Raw genomic sequence first — 20,264 nt, 5'->3', positions numbered from 1 at the left:
ATTGCGAACACTACAGCTAACTTAAGAAAGGGTACCAATCACAGAACGTCACGTTACACACGTGACCGCCGACAGAAGTGACTCCAGAGTGGATGCGTTTCTCGCTGCAGTGAGATTCTTTAGCGGAGACTGTTTAACAGTGAACAGGCAGCGCGAACTCCGTCATTAGGTATGAAAATAATATATATTACTATATTTTACACACTATATATGACGCCCACTACAAAGTAAAGCCTTCAGTGCGTGTGTGGAAAACTAAACAGGTGTCAGATTCATTGAGCGTAGGCTAAATTTAAATGAAATGGAAAGTTGCTGCTTCATGCTGTTATGAGGGTGCTAATGCTAAAGCTAAAACACATTCAAACAGGAGAAACTGAAAGCAGCTTTAAAACTCACATTTATGCTTCAGTCTCTCGTTTATATTAATTTAAGACCGTAAAATAAGTGTATTTGGTAGTCTGGATGTGTGTTAGAGTTGTTTTCTGTTACTTCCTATTGCTTTATGAATGTTTAAGCTCTTGAGATTGTGACAGCAGCGTAAATCAACAAATTAGTAAATGTAATAAATGTAATAATTATTAATAATAATGTTTGGTACTGATCACTTGAGCATATTTTCTCCTGTTTGCAGGGTTCGTCTTATTTAAGGGCAAAATGGTAAGTGTTGCGTTATTTGTTGATCTATTTTTTTTCATGCAGTTTATTGATTCACTTTATGTTCTTATCACAATGATTCACAATTTTTTTGTTTTGTTTAACAGTCTCGGAGATATGACTCAAGGACGACTATTTTCTCTCCAGAGGGTGAGAGCCCCCATATGCACCATTTCATTATTTGTATTGTGTGTTATTAATCTAAATGTTGTCATGTGGAGGAGCTCTGAGTTTGTGAGTGTTGTGTTGTTGGCAGGCCGTCTGTATCAGGTAGAGTATGCCATGGAGGCCATTGGTCACGCTGGCACCTGTCTGGGCATCCTGGCCAATGACGGCGTGCTGCTGGCGGCAGAGAGGAGGAACATCCACAAACTTCTGGACGAGGTGTTCTTCTCGGAGAAGATTTACAAACTCAATGAGTGAGTTCAATCATTTGTGTGGCCTTAAAATGTATGATATTTGAGGTTTCGCAAGAGAAGTTGAAGTTCTATTATGTAAATATGTTAATATAAATTAAATTACAGTCTTTATTCCTATTTTAGATTAGAATTAGGTATTAGAATTAATATTAGAATTAATATTTAATTTAATTTTTTTCCTTGGCAAATCTCTTTTTGTAATGGCAGTTTTATTTTAGTATTATTTATATGGTATTTTATGGTTATTTAATATTTTGAATTGGCTTGGATTTTTCTGTTTCCAGTGTATTTTGATTTCAGTACATACATGATTTTGTTTCGTCTTTTAATAAGAGTTTTATTTAGTTTAGTTTAGGAGAAATTGTATTAATATTTAATATTTTAAATTAATATTTAGAATTAATATTCAAGTACACTTCTCTCTTTTTTTTTGTAAGTGTGTGTATGGCAGTGTTAATTTAGTGTCATGACATAAACGTGACATTTAGTATTGTTTATATATTATTATTTTTATAGTGTTTGTTAATTTATATTTATGTTATATTTACATTTTATGTTTATTTTAACTTTTAGTTTAATATTTAAGTATGTGCTGTGTGCTTTATATATATATATATATATATATATATATATATATAAGGACGTGTGGTTGTTTAGCTCTGATATACGAGGAATTGCATTACTATTTATGAATTTAAAAAAAAAAAATTCTAAAATATATGACAACAGCACTGATGTATGGTGATTTTGTAACGCAGAGACATGGCATGCAGTGTAGCGGGAATTACATCAGATGCCAACGTCCTCACAAACGAACTGAGACTCATCGCACAGAGGTGAGCGAAGCATCACTTTGACTCCTGCGGAAGACTGCATTGGGTTATGATGAGACAGAATTGGTTTATTATGCACATGAGAGTCTTAGGATTGATGGTGTGTTTGTAGGTACCTGTTGCAGTATCAGGAGCCCATTCCCTGCGAGCAGCTGGTCACTGCGCTGTGTGACATCAAACAGGCTTACACACAGTTTGGAGGTACATTTGAATCTATTTCGAACATGATCCTGGTGAGGTTTTGGGCTGTGGAATTTAAACCGTGTGTGTTTTGTCAGGTAAAAGGCCCTTTGGTGTGTCTCTGCTGTATATGGGATGGGACAAACACTACGGCTTCCAGCTCTATCAGAGTGACCCCAGCGGAAACTATGGAGGCTGGAAAGCCACGTGTATTGGCAACAACAGCGCAGTGAGTGAAACACACACATTCAGATTCTTATGCAGGAAATGAACGCTTCATTGTGCTTTTCACAGCTTATGACACACTGAATCTATCCGACTAGTGCTAGAAAGAAAAATACATTTTAGACTCTGTTCATTTGAACCAAATCAGTTCATATGAAATCATTTGGTTTAACGAATCACTTAAAAATAGTAATTATTAGGATTTTTTGATGAATAAATGAATGCTTTCAATCAGCAAGTCTTTAGTTAATCAACAGTGACCGTAAAGGCATTTACAATATAAAACTGCTCAATCTTTTAAACAGTGGTGTGTAACATTTTGAGTTTAGCTCAAAGTTTAGCTAATTTGATTCTATCAGAAACAATAAAAGCGTAGTATTCTCAGCTCTATTTAACATTTGTGAACCTGGACCACAAAACCCAGTTTTAAGTGCCAATTTTTCGAAATTGAGATTTATATTTTATCTGAATTATATCTGAGCTTTGCATTGATATATGGTTTATGATATGACAATATTTGGTGGAGGTACAACAATTTGAAAATCTGGAATCTGAGGGTGCAAAGAAAGTCAAAATATTGGGAAAATCACCTTTAAAGTTGTCCAAATATATTCTTAGCAATGCATATTACTAATCAAAAATAACCTTTTGAGATATTTACAGTAGGAAATTTACAAAATATCTTCATGGAATATGATCTTTACTCAATATCCTAATGATTTTTGGCATAAAAGAAAAATCTATAAATTTGACCCATACAATGTTTTTTTTGTTAGCTATTGCTTCAAATATACCCCAGCGACTAAAGAGGGTCACATTTGTCTACATTAACATCAGACTTCCTCCTCAAAATCAACACAGGATTTGCAAGAAGAAAACTATATCCTCAAAAAAAAGCATTTACCGTAACTTGTGATACTGCTTTTTGTCACGGAATAATAATGTAGATTGAGTCGAATATTCCGTTTGTTGTAAAACTGCATGGTTGCATGTAGGAAACAATGTTTCTTCTTAAAGTTGAGTGATTTGTTCATGCTTAAAAAAGAAACTGAAAAAAAAAAGACAAGTCGGACATCTCAGTGTCCATTTATTATTGCACTGATGTGGCCAGTAGATGGCGACAAGGCACCTGTCCTTAATTCCCCACTTCTGTCCTGAAATCTGAACAAAACAGATATCAAAACCTCTCAGTTCTGAAACGTAAAGTGTGTGTCTGTGTGTTTCAGGCTGCTGTGTCAATGCTGAAGCAGGACTATAAAGAGGGAGAGATGACTCTGTCCTCTGCCCTCGCTCTCGCCGTCAAAGTGCTGAATAAAACCATGGACGTCAGCAAGCTCTCAGCAGAGAAAGGTGTGTGTTTGGCAAGACTGAGATGGAATAAATGTTTTAGCATGCAGACGAGGCTGGTAGATTAAAGCAGTCTAGCAGAGAGCAGACTTCTGCATTATGAATGATCATGACACCATGAACAGACCCACAATCCATCTGAGCTCTCAGCTTAATGCAGCTGATCACGTGCTGCACTGCGGTTACAAACACTGCAGTCAAAATGATCATGCAGCAACAAACCCTATCAAACAAATAGACAAGCTATACATTTTATTTGTTCGGCAGTTGAAACTAAAATCACATTCACACTTGGTGCATTTGTGACTGTGTTTTATATCTATCTATCTATCTATCTATCATTATATATATATAATGTATACAGTATTATTTTATATACATTTATTTATATTTAATTTAAGTTACAATCACATTTTACTTTACCTCGAAACTCTTAAATACAGAGAGATGTTGCATGTCAAAGATTGTCGTTTCAGTAGATTCAAATCAATATGCACAGTCTATAAATTAATTTTTAATTAATTAATTTTATGGATACGCATTGAATTGTTTCCTTTTTCTGTCCGTCTTCAAAGTGGAGATCGCCACACTGACACGAGAGAACGGCAAGACCAGAATCAAAGTCCTCAAGCAGAAGGAAGTGGAAGAACTGATCAAGAAACACGAAGCAGAAGAGGCCAAAGCAGAGAAAGACAAGAAAGAGAAAGAACAGAAGGAGAAAGACAAATAAAACGCATGCACTGGTTTTCTATAAAAATGCAAACGCTCGCTGGGACTCCCAGAGAAATTCATATTGCTCCGTCTGTCAATCTGTCATTTTCTTTATTAAACACAAAATGAGAAGATAAACGTGTCTAGTAGTTTTGTTTCTTCAAATCGAATGCACATTCTGAGGAAATTCTAGAAGGTTCTTCAATGTCCACAGCTGGTGGTTTTATGTTGAATAATAGATCAAATGTAAAAGCGTTCATATGGACATCTGTGCCTCTAATGTGACTGTTGTGTAACTAAGAGCTTTCAGGTTGGTGTGCTTACACTGCATTAACCTTTACAAAAAAATAAAAATAACAAATACGGTGATAACCATGAAATGCCATAGATATTGGTCAATTGTACTAAATAATTTATATATATATATATATATATATATATATATATATATGTATATATAAATTGGCGATTTATAGACCTATAGAGGCCATATTGAATTTAACACATTTAGTGAAACTGTGGTTACTATACTGCTTTGTTTAAAGCGCTATTGAAATTACTTTGAGACTGTAGTAAATTGTCGCAAGATATTTCCAACAAGAAAAAACGTGTGTGGTGTTAGAGTTAACATTCTTATATTAAAAGGATGAGTATTTTATGGGGGATTAACCAAATCTCTGACTGACTCTTAATGTATTTTGCGGGCTTTTCTAAGAAGCGCGGGAAAATTCGGCACGTGTTGCATAAGCGCGGGAACGGATTACGGTCTCGGAGGTCAGAACTGAACACAAGGACGGGCTCGCACAGTATCCCGGCAGCACAAAAATCTTAACGTGTTCCAGACTAAGAGAATGTAGGTCATTTTAATGGACTGTGATGTAACCCAGCACGGATCGTTAAGTGCATATGACCCGCAGGTCTGTTTAGAGCTACAGGACAGACGCTCTCCAGTTCAGTCTGTCAAGAGATTCTGAATGAAGGTACCTCCAAAATAAATTTTCCAAGATACCATTAAGTCATGTCTCAATAACAAATTTCAGTGAGCTTTAGAAATAAGCAAGCAAGAATTTTATCGTTTTGGGTTCAGTCTATTTGTGTTCGCTTTCAGATCAACATAGCTGTATTTTGAAATGCTAACACAATTTAAAGCTTAGATTTGATTTTACAGTCTTCATCTTCCGGTAAAAAGCAATAGGCCTAAATATGCCAAAACAGGAAAAAAAAACTTAAGTCGTAAAGTAATTGATTACGATTGTTTCTTGTAGAATAAAGTTACTTGATAAACATGACATTTTACAAATGAGTGATTAATTATGCCATGTATAGGTGTATTATTTATGCTCTCTGTATTGTGTTATGTATTGTGCTGCCACAGAGAATGATGGGAAATGTAGTTTGGTTGTAGCTTTCAGAGTGGTGTTTTCTGGTGAATTTTATCAGTTTCTTTTTAACATTACACAAAATCTTAATTATGATAACTGTTTATTAGACTCCTTGTCATTGATTGGCCTTAAACAAGACCAAACATTTTCTGTTTTAATGTGAATGATATTATTTCAATAAATAGCGGCCATTTTATAAGGACCATTTTTTTCATAGATGACCCAAAAAAAAGGTAAATACACATTTAAGTTTTACTTTAGTTTCAATAGTTTATTCTTAAAGTTAACCTTATTTTTCCTTTGCAGTTATGATTGCACATTAATCAACTTTCTTAACTTCATTTTATTTCTCTCTTCAGCTCATTTCTGACAAAGAATCTGGAATAATCAATTTGATTTTATTTGTGAACAACAACAGCAACAACAAAAAACAGGTATGTCATTATGTTTTGTTTTGTCACATGTTTTATTTGGACATAAAGAAAAAAGTTCAAGGTATACAAGTGTAGATTGTCAATAAATGGTATCCGATTTACTCTAAATTCTACACTACAAAAAAATCAATCGGTATAGACAAAATAAATCATATTGATAAAAATAACATTTAAGTGGATGAACAAAAAACATTCTCTAAAAGCTTATTGTAACAGCCCATGAGGAAAGGTAAGATCTATTTACACATGCAAAACTTAAAGGCCGCCCTGCTGAGAAGAATACAGAACTGGATTCATTGCACCTAATTTCCACAGAGATGACCAAGAATCAAAGAAACAGAGGCTTCCGTTTCAGGGAATGTTTTTGCATGTTATACCTGACTGCGCCGGGACTGAGCCTGCTCTCTGAAGGTGCTGCTATGGTAGGTTCACCAGTCTTATCTGAATGAAACTTGAGGCGTTCTCTTTGAATGGAGACCATTATCTTTGGCAAATATGTCAAGTTCACTAAACACTGCAAGACATCTTGACGGCTCAGTGCACATCTCTCTGTAATGGATGTGCAATGCACCGTGGGCTGAATTGCTTGTGTTTTCCTAAAGTGCTTGTGTTAAGCCCTTGAGGGGCAGGGGGTGGGGTTGGTTTGCTCTCATGTTTCCTGTTGGTTTGGGATGGCGAAAACAAAAGGTGTGATGGACTACGGTAAGACTCACGCAGTTGACCTCTGCATCTCCCTAGATAAAAATAAGGACCTTTGGGATTTTTAAAACTAGAATGATTTCATCACAAACATGCTCATGCATCTTGAAGATTTCCGGTCAGGCTTTGTTTTAAAGAGTAAAAGCAACAGACCTGATTGAACAACTTCTACTCAAAATAATTCTTAAAAAGCTAATCTCACAACCAGACTAAACTCAATCTAAATTTACACTTAAGTGCCTTGTTGGGGTCTGGAATGATGCACTTTTTTGAAGAACGTATGCTACAATGCTGCGTTCCATCCAATATTGAAACCTTTTTTTTTTTTTATACTTAAACCATTTATTGCATGACATTTGGACGATGTATATAAAATGGTAATCGTCAACAGTGAGCTGTTAACATCTCCCCAGTTCCTGTGACTGATCTTGCAGTTTTCATAAAAGTCTTAAGTCCAACTTCAAGTGGATTCTATTCCACTTTTCTATATAGGAAGTTAGAAATTCAAAAGTTGAATGGTACACAGCATAAATCCTATTGAGTGTTTGTAGGATGAACTACGCTGTTGAAGTGAGTCGAGTCTTAGTTACTAAGAGCTATTTAGCTTGTTTCCTCTGAGATCATTGAACGATTAACAAGTGAAAGTTTAGGCTGAAACGTCTAAAGAAGAGTAAAACCAGATTAGAGAAGACTGTCAAACCAGTCTACAACCGGTTACAAATGCATTCCCTTCTGTAAAAAGTATCACGACTATGTCTATACATAGTGTACACAACAGACAGTTTGAAATATGCTTTGAATTAACAGACAGGATATGATATGATTTCTGCTTTAGCACCAACCCACCTCCTGCTGATGGAACGACCAATCAGAACTGATCAGTGGGATAATAATGGAAACTGATCCAATCAGAGTGTTAGGTGGCCCAGCTTCGCCCTTCCCCCTTAAAAGTCTTAAAAGTCACTGATGCAGAGGTATAGAGGGGGATGAAGAGGGTGGGGGGTCATTTTAAGAGTGAGTGAGAGTGTGACGGTCACTCTTCATCAGAACTGCTGCTGTCTATGTAATAGACCATAAAGAGAAGATCAGGCCGGGGCGGCACCAGTGGATGACCTGGTTTTACCACTTCAAAACCCATGTAGTGGAAGGTCTTCATGATGGACACTGCACAAGTAGAGACAAAGATATTATGGTATCAGACTCATTATTCTATTTAATAATTTATTTAATAACCCAAATAAGAGTTGTATTATCATTTACTCACTCATGTTGAAGATGTATGTTTTTAGAAGTGTATGTTATCAATCCTATCAATGAACACTAAACTGACTTGAGCTGAATAATATCACTATTGTTTTTTTATAGAGCTGAATTACAACATAATTTGAATTTTCAACTCATATATTTAAATAAATTGTCATTGTTGATTTTTATTTTCCTGTTTACTTCTGTAAGGATGATTTGAATGTCTTTTATTGCAGTCATAATAAGGCTGTCAAGCTCCAAAAATGACAAAAAGCATCATAAAAGTGCACAAGTCAAATGGATGAGCCACACTTTTGGAATCCAACTACTTCGGTTTCCATTACGGAGGAAAAAATGGCAAAATATCTCTAGTTGTGTTGCAGAGAAGAACACAGGGGAGGGGGGAAGAACAATTTTTTAAAGGGTTTAAATGTGTCTTACATTGATCGTCTCTGTTTTTCTGAAGCCACAGGAACACGTGACTGACTTTCAACTGCTCCTCGGCAAACTCCAGCAGCCTGGTGAAACTGCAGCGTAATGAGAGAGACAGATGGTGACGCACTGCTGCTTTTACATAATGTCTACCTTATGTAATAATGCAGATGTACTAGCCACAGAACAACACACACACACACACATATTTAATGCTTTCTGACAGTCCACCACCTGCTTGTTGAAGGTGAAACACTCTGTTCTAATGCCTGGACGTGTTGGACTTAAATCAGAAATGACTGGAAGAACTTTCATCAAGAGCGGCTGCATATTTTACAGCCTCATACCAGTCATGAAACGTCACATGGAAAACCAACTCGAGCTGCTTTTGACTAAAATTAAACCAGCCGTTCATTCTAGTGTGACCTAAAACTGTCTGTTTAAGCCAAACCATGTAGAGACCGATGAATATGGTTCTGCTGTCATCTACAACATAGAGCTGCATGATGATGACAGATTATTAACTCAACGTACCCTTCTCTGCTGCCATTGTGAAGACCTCCTATGGGGATTTCCAGGTAGAGTGCGTTGTCCGACAGAACCGTGTCCCAGCAGGAGAACCGTCGCTCGCTTAACTGGTACTGGAAGTGCAGGACAGGGGGCGCACCACTTACCGACCCCGCCTGGGTCACCGTCAACTTTTCATCCTGGACGAGACACAGGCACATAGTGTTACACACAAGCTTGTTCTCAGAATGAGCCCAAAAGTAAATGTTAGCACAAAGGTAGTTCTTTAGCTCGTTAGTCTTAATAGAGATCGTTTTGTTTAAATATCAACTGTATCTATAACTGAATTTTTAACCTAACAATAAAATTGTTGTTGCATGAATTAGCATACCGCCTTTTTTCACAGTATTTTTTATTATTCACATATCATTTCCAACAGTTAAATGGATAGTTCACCCAAAAATGAAAATTGTGTCATTAATTACCCACCCTCATGTTGTTTCAAACACGTAAGACATTCATTAGTCTTCGGAACACAAGATATTTTTGATGAAGACCGAGAGCTTTAGCAACGCTACCACGTAAGGCCCAGAAAGGTAGTGTAAAGGGCATTGTTACAATAGTCCATGCAACATCAGTGGTTCAGCTGTTGTATGTCAGAACGCCGTCTCCGGCATCAGCAGCAACACACGCATGCATCATGGTACTCTTGTGAATGCATGGCAGAGACTGACACGGAAAAGGAGAATTGTTGAATAAAATCGTTATTTTTGTTTTCTTTGCACACAAAAAAATTACTGTTGAATCACTGATGACAAATGGACTATTGAAACAATGTCCTTACTACCTTTCTGGGCCTTGAATGTGCTGGTTGCATTGCTGTCTATGCAGGGTCAGAAAGCCTTTGGATTTCATCAAAAATATCTTAACTTGTTTTCCAGAGATGAATGAAAATCGTAATGGTTTGGAACGACTTTGTGTTATCCTATTCCTTTTCAATTGATTTTGTCTTGATGTTACCAGAGTGGCGTATTCAAAAAAAAAAAATATATATATATTGATATAAAAAATGAGCTCAAGAGTAGCCAACAGTAACTTGCACAGTGGACTGTATCAAAGGCGTGAGTGATCCAAAACCTTTTTGATACAGTCACATGTCTGCACAAAAACAGTGCTGACATCTATAGTCTCACACACGGTAAGATGCAGAGTTCAAGTACCAAGCGCCAACACCAAGTGTATGTAGGCCAGATGGAAACTCTAGCTGTAAATATGGCACATAGCTACGTGACAAATAACATGCTAACACACCCGTCTCCTACCTTGGGCTGGTTGTCTGTGTGTGTTTTTTTGGAAATTGCATGGTTTGCTGCCCATTGTCATATTGAATAAAAAAGTATTAGGATAATTTACTGTTTGGGGTTTTTAATTTAGGATCATGCTGTGGTAGTAAACTAGTATGGACTGCATCCCATTTTGTCTAATGTAAAGTAATGATTAACTAATATATATAATGATATTCCAAAATGTTGAGATACTGTTGTCAAAATTTGACTTAATAATGTGTTAAATCAATGTATTTCATTAGGTCTTTGTCTTAATTGTATTGCTTCACGTCACATGCTTGCTCCACCAGAGGATCCTTTGCAGTGAATGGGTGCCATCAAGATCCAAACAGATACTAAAAACACCACAATAATCCACACATAAAACCATACCACTCCAGTCCATCAATTAATGTCTTGTGAAGTATAAAATTTGTAATAAACAAAGCCAATATGTTTTCTGCTTTCTCCAATATGAAACTCAACTTGTTTGAATCAGGAGAGAAATATGCACCAATCAAGCACTATTTAGATGCAGTCCAAAACAGTTCTAAATGAATATGTCATGGGAGGAAGCATTATTATGAATAAGGGACTAAAATTTTTACCATGGATAAAAATTAAAATGTCTTAATGATGGATTTGTTTATTACACTGCATTTCACTTAACAAGACATTAGCTTATGGACTGGAGTTTTGTGGATTATTGAGATGTTTTCATCAGTTTCTTGGACTCTCATTCTGATGGCAGCCATTCACTAAAGAGGATCCATTGGTGAGCAAGTGATGTAATGCTACATTTCTCCAAATCTGACAGAAATCTGCATCTTGGACAGCCTGAGGGTGAGTGCATTTTCTGTCATTTTTAAGCTTAAAGTTAATATAGTTAAGGAATAGTTCACTAAAAAATGTAAATTCTGTAATTAATTACTTACGCTCATGTTGTTCCAAACCCGTAAGACCTCCATTTATCTTCGGAACATAAATTAAGATATTTTTGAGCTCTCTGTCACTCCCATAGACAGAAAGTGTCCTTACATGATCAAGGAGAGTATCCACTGAACTTTTCTACGTTGTTTGCGCTTTGATTTGAATGAAAACAATTGCATGGCACAACTGACACAAAACAACATACGCAATTTACGTTCAGTGGACACACTCCAAAATGGCATCAACGTGATGCAGAGGAGACAAATTGTTGAATAAGGTTGTTATTTTTTTTCTATTGTGCTCAAAAAGTGTAGTCTCAGATTCCATCAAAAATATCTTTATTTGTGTTCCGAAGATGAGCGGAGGTTTTACGGGTTTGGAACAAAATGAGAATGGGTAATTGACACAATTTTCGGGTGAACTAACCCTTTAAAATGTGAAAATTATACAGATCTGTGTTTTTACCTTGTGCAGTACACTGTGAGGGAGATCCCTGCCTGTCCCTCGCCCACCCGGGATCTTCGTTAGTGGGAGAGGGGCATCAGGAGCACCACAGAGGCCCTGGAGCCCGCTGCCTCGAGCCCAGAACGGCACAACTATTAGACAGAGAGAGACAGACAGATCATTTTAAAGCTGTGTAAGATTATCCTCAAGTGCATTAACAAAAGTTGGCATATGCTTCTAAAAGCTTCCTTCACTCGGTTTGTCTCCAGAATTAAAAGTCAAGTGCATGACGCAGCTTGGCACAGGCTTCAGGGTGCCAGCTGATAACAGATTCCCATCCTGCCAACAGCATAACAACAGTCAATTTTCTGCTTCACAGAAATGCTAGCACTTTTAAAGACTCACTCTCTCCATATTTCTTCTTATGTCTTAACAGATACTGTCACCTTGTAATATTTTCTGCAGCACTGTTATCTAATTAACACTGATTACAGACTGTGTCACAGCACTTGAGTCATTCAACATGAGTTGAAAAAAATAATGTACCAATATCACGCCCTTCACGCTAACAGCTAATTCCAGAAAGGTATGCAGCATTTTGTAAGCCCAGCGCTGACCTAGCAACATTTTTGCATCAAACTGTTGAATTATGTCAGTATTCCTAACTAGATAAAGTTTGCCAAGACAAACTTTGATGTTGGCTTGAAGAGCATTTTTGGACTCTCATGAGACCAACATTTAAGACTTTATGGAAAATCAAGTATCCTATTCTGATTTTGCACAAGTTATATCAGGTTACAGTGGACAAGCGTAAACTGACCCGATGTCATGTTTACATTAACGGTAAGCAGCGACATTTGTTTGGAGACAGATGTTTCCATTTCCACTAGACAGAAGAGAAGCAGTTTGCGCAGATCACAAACAAGCACATGATGTGAAAACAAGTCTGTAAATAGCAGCTTGGCTGAGGACATTTCACATCCCAGAGGGCTTGAGTTACAGCACTGGCTTTTAGAGATGTTAATAACAGACATTTACGTGCCCATGACACGCTGGGAGATCTTTGAATCTGATGTCTCATCTGAAGCCAGGCCGCACACCATCAGCAAAAATCTCTAATTATGATTGAAAGCATTCCCACTTTTCAAAACAGCTCCGTTAACAACAAGCTAGATGAAGGAATATGAGATCTCATGATCACTTATTGCCAATATGCTGAACAGGAAACAGAACATTGATGTTTTATGCCATTATCAGCTGACAGCCATCAATGACACGGTTACAGCATTCTGGCACAAATGAAATGGCTGTTCAAAGCTAGGGTGGTTTTTCACGTCTCATGAGACGGATTACCCAGCAGGCAAATGAAAGGAGGGAGGCATAGTGCTTTCTGTGCCCTGGTAACCAAATGTAACCCAGGTGACAAAATATGCATGGAGATGGTGACCATATGAAAAAAGATGAAGCTGTTACAGAGGATGTTTACTTTCTGTTTTTGGTTACTTTACAGACTGTTTGTTACTTTAGTACAACGAATTTGTATGACTGATTTTTCAGTATACTTTTGAAATGTTCTTTATTTGTTCCTTCTCCCCTCTTGATCTCTATATAGAAATGTCAGCCCTTTTTGAAAGCCGACACTTTCACCCTCTGACATTCAAGCACCTTCCCCCCCTTCACCACCTCTGACTATATGTTCTGGATCACAAGAAATTCAGGACAACTTTAAAGGGGTCATCGGATGCCCATTTTCCACAAGTTGATATGATTCTTAAGGGTCTTAATTAAAAGTCTGTAACATAGTTTGATTAAAATTGCTCAATGGTAGTGTCAAACAACACCTTTTTTACCCTGTCAAAAACAACTCTTTTCAGAGCAAACCGTTTTGAAGAATGTTCCTTTAAATGTTAATGAGCTCTGTTGACCCCGCCCCTCTCGACCAGCTGCTCTCTGAGGGACTGTTTATTTTAGCTGCATTCATCTTGAAACTTTCTAATTAGCACATTGTTAGGAAAGACGATTTACAAAGATTCATTAAAAAAACGTATGCTCTCTTTTTCTGTAGGTGAAGCTGGATCACGAATTATTCGCTTGAACATACATGCATTTATGTAGAATGTGGGCAAATCCCTTCAAAAACAATATAATCCACTGCGTCTTCAGTGGCTCAGATTTCAGGAGTAAATGATGACTGCTTATGTTCATTATAACATCAAACAACAAAACACCTCAATCTTTTAGGAGTCCTGATGGTCTACATCTGCTCCGGCGTTGAAACAATGGCGGACTGATGACAGTCACTCAGGGCGGGTCTAAGGTCAGACGCCAGTCCAGTCTGTGCTGAAACACTACTGTCAATCTAACTATTGTGGGTGGGGCCTGTATTTGCTACGTCATACAGACAGGCATCAAAGATCTGATCGGTTTAAGTGGAAAAAAAAAAAAAACACTGGGTGGATTTTTATCGTTATAGGGTGGTTGTGTACACACACTGCCAACACACATTTCAGTTCAAACTACTTGTAAAAGTGCATGTAAGCATCCGATGACACTTTTAAAGAAAAAAATAACCTAAAGCTGTGGGATTTCCTTTGATCCATTTAACATTCAAAGAACTCGATTGTTGCCCTTTTTTGCATGCCTTTGTGTTCTTTGAGTGTCCTCCATGTTTGTATGAGACTTCTATTATTAGGATATTTTGAGTGGTTGATTTTTTTTTTTTTTTACCGTTTGGTCATTTGGCATTAATCACTTGAAAAATTATTAGCAAACTTTCCTCAGAAAGCCATAGCAATCTATTCTTTTGCACAGGAAATAATGATCGGCATCATGAGGTTCCACCCTTAACGTCATTGAAACCTTTCCATTGGACTAAAGGTACTTTAGTTTAGTAAAATGTTCTTCACATCATTAAAGTGCATTCCTGACTCCAGCCGACCTCAGGACCCATACAGGGGTTAATATATAGAGGTTAATATTAAGAGCAGTAATTACTGGCTCTGGTGAGTGTTTGGAGAAGGACCAGGAAACAGTCAAAACCAAAACAGGATACTGCGAGTCTTCCAGGAAAACAGTTATCATTAGAGAGAGGGACTCGAAGGGTGACGTCTGACCTTCAACTCACAGTGGATGTGTTTTGGACCAATTGCTGATCAGGAGAAATGGAAGGTTTGTGTTTTTCACGTATCAGATTACAAAGCGCCTTCTTAGACAACAAATCTGACATGTTTGTATCCTGACAGAGACTTAGTGCTGCTGCAGTCTTCAATAAAGTGTTTCTCTGTTGAGTGCTGCAAGTCTGGATGGAGTCCAAGTAAAACAACAAAAACACAAACAGCTGTTTACGCGAGGCTAAGAAACAGGACTTTGCATGTAATGTAAGTGTGGATGGATTTGGGGGGAATACGAATATTTATTCAATGAATTCACAGTGATGTTTGAATTGTGAATGGTTCTATAAACAGGGCAACTGCAGTGAAGTTGCAGCTAAACAACAGAACTTTCTAGCTTATGTAATGTTTATCTAATGTTCTGTCCCCGTATTCCTCACTCAGAATACCTTAAACCTCAGGTTAAATGTGGTTTATCAGCTTCTCACCTGCACTTGTGCTAATCTTGTTACAAAACCAAACACATTTCTTTGAAAACAATTGCTGATGGTGTCCAGAGTTTCAAAACAGGTGATCTGTGCTGGGTTTTCCATCCTCGATGCAAATTAAGAAATTGCAAAAGAGGAATTTAGATTCTTTCGGAAAACTAATTAACTCTGGGGCAAGGCGAGCGATTTGGTCCTGTTACCAGCTCATGAATCCTAATTGAGTTGATGGGGTTATGGATTAAATATTTATAGCATCATTTCTCTCTCTCGTGCACACTCATCTGTCTGCTCGACATTAAATCCGCTGTGAAAACAGTCTGTGGGTCTGATCCTTCAGAAAGTCACAATAAATCCTGCCCATTCATGATTTACATACTTGACATTTCTATATCCAAACAAAACATAAAATAGATTTAAACTACTAAATGAAAATCTAATTATACAACTATGTAAGGGAAAAACTAACTTAATTTATATTAATATATTAGTATTATTATTAATATTATAGTATTTCAGTGGTATAGCCTGTGTGTGTGTGTGTGTGTGTGTGTTCTGATTTATTATTTAATAAATCTAATTTATGTGTATTTGTTTAAATACTTTTAAAGTATATATTAAAATATATCAATTGCATATCAAAAGACGTAGGAGATATAGTCAAATAATAATAATAATCATCAGCTGCAAAAACTTGCACGAAAAATGTTGCATAACCGTAAAAAATAAAATATAATAGTGTATTTTCTCACCTCTCCTCTGTGTTGCACATGTTTTTCTCGCAGAACGCTTTACTCTGATAAACCAAAGAGTGAGTGTTGTGCCGAGAGTCCGCGGAGAAATGCATCATCTATATAATAATTCTCACTGACGTGTTCTGTGATGAGCGCTCCGTGTTTTGACACTGAGCACTGACTGCGCGCTGACGTCGAGGAACTGCTAAAATGCTTAATATTAATAAGCCCACGCAACGTCTGCCAATCGAATGTCGCGTACTTTATAAATATTCATTGACATGCAACGCGGAGAATCATGGGAGACACAGACGCAGAACAGGGAGGTGACGGTGTATCTGCTTGAATTATTGTATTTTGAAATATCAGTAGATCAGCATAGTGAATTTGCAATGTGTTATTCCAAAACATATAGTATTTCAGGGGTATTTAGGAGAGATTCAGAAGTATAATGTTGAAGTATAGGGTTTCTGGGAAATGAAGTTTTCAGCTTTGAACATTCCAACAGAGTTTCTGAACAACCCAGTTTTTGTGTAATTTACCTATATATTTAAGCTGAATCACAAAAGTTAAGAAAAATCAACAGAAAAAGTCAGTTCTCAGCTATGATGTGCAATCTTATTAATATATGCTTAGAAATTAAACTGACAAGTCATGTAAAAAATACGGTGCCCTTAAGATGACATGGTCGGTTCACTTAGTTTTGTCGTGGCCACACAGGCTTGGGAGGGTTACTTTAAAAATGTATTCCGTTACAGTTACTAATTACTTCATAAAAAAAGTATTCAGTAAAGTAATCCAAGTACCACAATAAGAAAGTAATGTAACTGATTACTTTTGGATTACTTCTGGATTACTTCAAGGTCAAATATTATTTTTTAAAACAACAACATTTATTAATTAAGAATTTTACAGCCCTGAATTAATATATATGTAAAGGACTATACAGACATCTAGTGTATGGTATTGGTATTACAGATTATTTTGTTTTATTTTGAAGAAAATATAATCAGAAATAATTTTAAGGAAATGTTTCTTCAACAGGAAAATAGAGAATACAAATTCATTTTTTTGCCCCAAGCAAATATAATAAGAACACAATTTTTTGACAATGGAAAATGTTTCTTCAAAAGAGAGAATACAAATATTTTTTTTTTATCTTTGCAAATATAAAACAAATTTTTAAAAGTGCAAATGCCGAATCCTTCGATGAAGAAAGTGTTTTCTTTGCTGGAAGGCACAGTTTGCACTGTTCAACGTTGTTTGCAATTTCTTCTTTTTAAACAAAATAGCAGCGGAATTTCCATGAAATGAACGCGTTTTTGCAGCAGCAGCAGAGATTTTAGACAGCTGTTATTTGCGCATGCACCAGCGGGTGGCACACGTGACTCGTGTGAGTCATTAATCAAGCTGCGCTTAATATAGTGTTATTATGCCAAAATACAGTGCTTTTGCTTTCTCCTATACACAGCATCTCCCTTACATGACTGCTTCAACACTTACTGCAGTTACTGAAACCAGCCTTGTTTCTTTGATTGAACATTTGGGCAGCATTACACAGATATTTCCACATAGTGACGTAGACATGTGGGGGCGTGTTTAAACAAGGCATTTTTGGGGGCGTGGCAGAGTCTTAACTTTGATAAAGAATATCTCTTTGGATTTGAGACTTTACTCTTTGCAACTTTACAGATCTTCTTCATGCACCAAGAGCTTGTAACACTCCAAAGAGAAAGGAAAAATTTAAATCGCATCATATGACCCCTTTAATGGTCTGTGGCTTGTGTACTGCAAACAAATACGAGCTTCATAACTGTCACAAGACTCTGTTTCTCTTTCGGGCTTGAACTGATGGTAAACTAAGAACATTATTATCTGTCTTAACATTTATTTAAAAAAGATAAGGCTTGTGATTAGGAAAGGGGTGTTACATTTCCGACGAGTAACTTGCAGTGTTCGGCCAATCACAATGCACTGGGTCAGTTGGCCAATCAGAGCAGACTCTGCTTGTTTGAAGGAGGGACTTTGTAGAAAACAATGCTTTGAGAGAGACAGGGCATAGAGGGCCTACAATAATGTACAGTATTTGAAAAATAATGTTTATTTTTTATTTTTATTAAAGCATGTCAACATATTCTGTTACACCAAATAATGATCTTTAAAAATGGATCATATGACCCCTTTAACTTGTGGGAACGTGATATTATGTCATGGCCAAAGATCATTTTGTTGAGGGAACGACATCCATTTCTCGTGGGCACGACTTCTGATGTTGAGGGAACAACATATTTTTTTCATGGCCATGAGTTTAATGCATAAACAAACCGTGACCATAGAAAGCCAGGAATTCTCAAAAAAGCTAAAAATATGTATTAACATTAAACTTTTTTAATATTTTTATATTATTACTATTATCACATTACATTTTTATGTTTATTGTCATATATGCTTATTTCCCTTTAAATGTGTGTATCGCTTTAACCTAGTTAATGTTTTGTTTATTTATGCTAGTATTTGCTAGCCTATTTATTTTGTAAATAAACGCCTGACAATTATGCCAATAAAGTTTTAACTTTATATTTATGCCCATGTGTGGTGATAAATGAGCCTTTGGTGTTTTCATTTACAAACGAAACTATGTGAATGGTTAATTCATGAACGGTATACTATAGTATTTATAATTATGGTCCATTAATTAGCCAAAATTAAATTAAATATATGTTTAATTTAAACTGCATTCCACCAAATATTCCAGTCAACATAATCAAAGCTTGATTTTCATGTCGATCATTTCCAGATATTTACAAAAGTATTGAGAACATTAAGTAAAGAGATCAAAATGAAGGGGTAAAATGAATATAAACGAATATAAAAATATAACCAATAATAATAGGCTAATAATAATAATAATACACAAATATTACAGAAAAAAGACTATCCGTTAATGGACTGACAAGACTTTAGGATGGATAAAAATGTTTTCTTGTAGGCCTATTTTATATTATGCACCTTATGTAACATTTATTCATGATAAATTTGAATGCTGACTTTCGCTCATAATACAGTCCAATAGCCAAGGCCTATTGTTAATATAATAATTTAATAATGTAATAATTTCTATAATAATAGAATAATTTCTAAATAATAGAAATAAGGATGTTGACAAAATGTTCTCATGACAAAACTAAGTGAATCGACCATGTCACCTTCTGGGCACCGTAAAAATACCTTTATGCTTCCTTTATTATTTATTTTTAAGACCTCTACATGACTTTTGAAGCAGGAATTGTTATGTAAGAGCTGATAATGGAAACAACCCTGGACCAAGAGATTAAAGGATCAAAAACCGGACACCAGGCGATGTGATCGTTACACGGCGGTGAGTGAAGATCAAGATCAGTCTCAGTGAGTGAAGTGTATGACCTCCAGAGAGAACCTACAAGGCAGTCAATATCTTATAGGGTTTAACTCTACTCGGTTTGAATTTTCGTAGTATTGGAAACCCAACAGGGTCCTAAATCATTCTAGACAGCATAGGGCAGGGGTTTTCAACTGGTTTTGCTCCAAGATCCAGATCATTTTATCCTAATTATGCATTAAAATTTCTTATTTGCATTTGCTGGGGTTGAGAAACACTGCGGTATGGGAACTTAATCAAGCTGGGCTGTGGCCTTCTTTAAAGTTGAATCTCATTATGAGAACAGAAACCACAGAAATGAAAGGCAACACTTGCAATTGGGTTCAGTATTAGATTTCATAGCTCATTTGTTCTTGTTGACATGTGATTACATTGGCTGTGTGTTTGATTATGGTTTCTTATGGGCAACAGTAGGTGTGGCGTTAGCAACCGTCTGATTTGGTGGTGTATGAAACTGATAAACTAGTTGGACGACCTTAAAGTTTATCACCTGAGATATCGCCACAGTTTCTTTCAAACGTCCTTCTGTGTGTTTTCTCTCAAGCTGAGGCTTTCTGAACCCTCCAGGGCCAAACAAACAACAAAAATATATTCCCTTTTCCATAAGGATGCTCAATAATGATTCAGCCTGCCGGCCACTGACAGATGCATAACAACAATAGTCATCAAATAACTGAATATTTGCTAAAGTCAAAGTTTGTTATAGCAGTAACTCTTAAAGTAAACACAAGATTCTGGACTACAAAACCC

The 20,264-nt window shown here is 36.4% G+C and overlaps 1 protein-coding gene, 1 long non-coding RNA gene and 1 pseudogene across 2 annotated transcripts in view; 2 read left to right on the top strand and 1 right to left on the bottom strand.

Annotated features, from left to right (window-relative positions):
- The first annotated feature begins 60 nt into the window (after positions 1-60).
- psma4 (proteasome 20S subunit alpha 4) lies at positions 61-4,507 on the top strand. The gene is made up of 9 exons (XM_052596837.1): positions 61-169; positions 632-657; positions 762-804; positions 911-1,073; positions 1,832-1,909; positions 2,019-2,107; positions 2,185-2,315; positions 3,538-3,661; positions 4,234-4,507. The coding sequence occupies exons 2-9, from the start codon at positions 655-657 to the stop codon at positions 4,386-4,388; spliced, it is 786 nt and encodes a 261-aa protein (XP_052452797.1). The 5' UTR covers positions 61-169; positions 632-654; the 3' UTR covers positions 4,389-4,507.
- A 1,686-nt stretch (positions 4,508-6,193) lies between these two features.
- On the bottom strand, positions 6,194-16,274 carry LOC128014311 (ornithine decarboxylase antizyme 2-like; annotated as a pseudogene).
- Positions 14,856-20,264, top strand: part of LOC128014312 (uncharacterized) — a 20,107-nt gene continuing 14,698 nt past the window's right edge. Inside the window, exons 1-2 of the long non-coding RNA XR_008183519.1 lie at positions 14,856-14,935; positions 15,010-15,144. This is a non-coding gene — a long non-coding RNA (uncharacterized LOC128014312). The remainder of the gene's footprint in view (positions 14,936-15,009; positions 15,145-20,264) is intronic.

Source organism: Carassius gibelio, chromosome B25, assembly GCF_023724105.1.
Source record: "Carassius gibelio isolate Cgi1373 ecotype wild population from Czech Republic chromosome B25, carGib1.2-hapl.c, whole genome shotgun sequence".
NCBI classification, from domain to species: domain Eukaryota; kingdom Metazoa; phylum Chordata; class Actinopteri; order Cypriniformes; family Cyprinidae; genus Carassius; species Carassius gibelio.
The sequence above is the reverse complement of the archived record's forward strand: the minus strand, read 5'-3'. Positions and strand labels throughout refer to the sequence as shown.

Coding starts and splice junctions, on each gene's coding strand:
- psma4 (XM_052596837.1), top strand. Junction 1,074..1,831: donor AAGATTTACAAACTCAATGA/GTGAGTTCAATC, acceptor TTTGTAACGCAG/AGACATGGCATGCAGTGTAG. Junction 1,910..2,018: donor CTGAGACTCATCGCACAGAG/GTGAGCGAAGCA, acceptor GTGTGTTTGTAG/GTACCTGTTGCAGTATCAGG.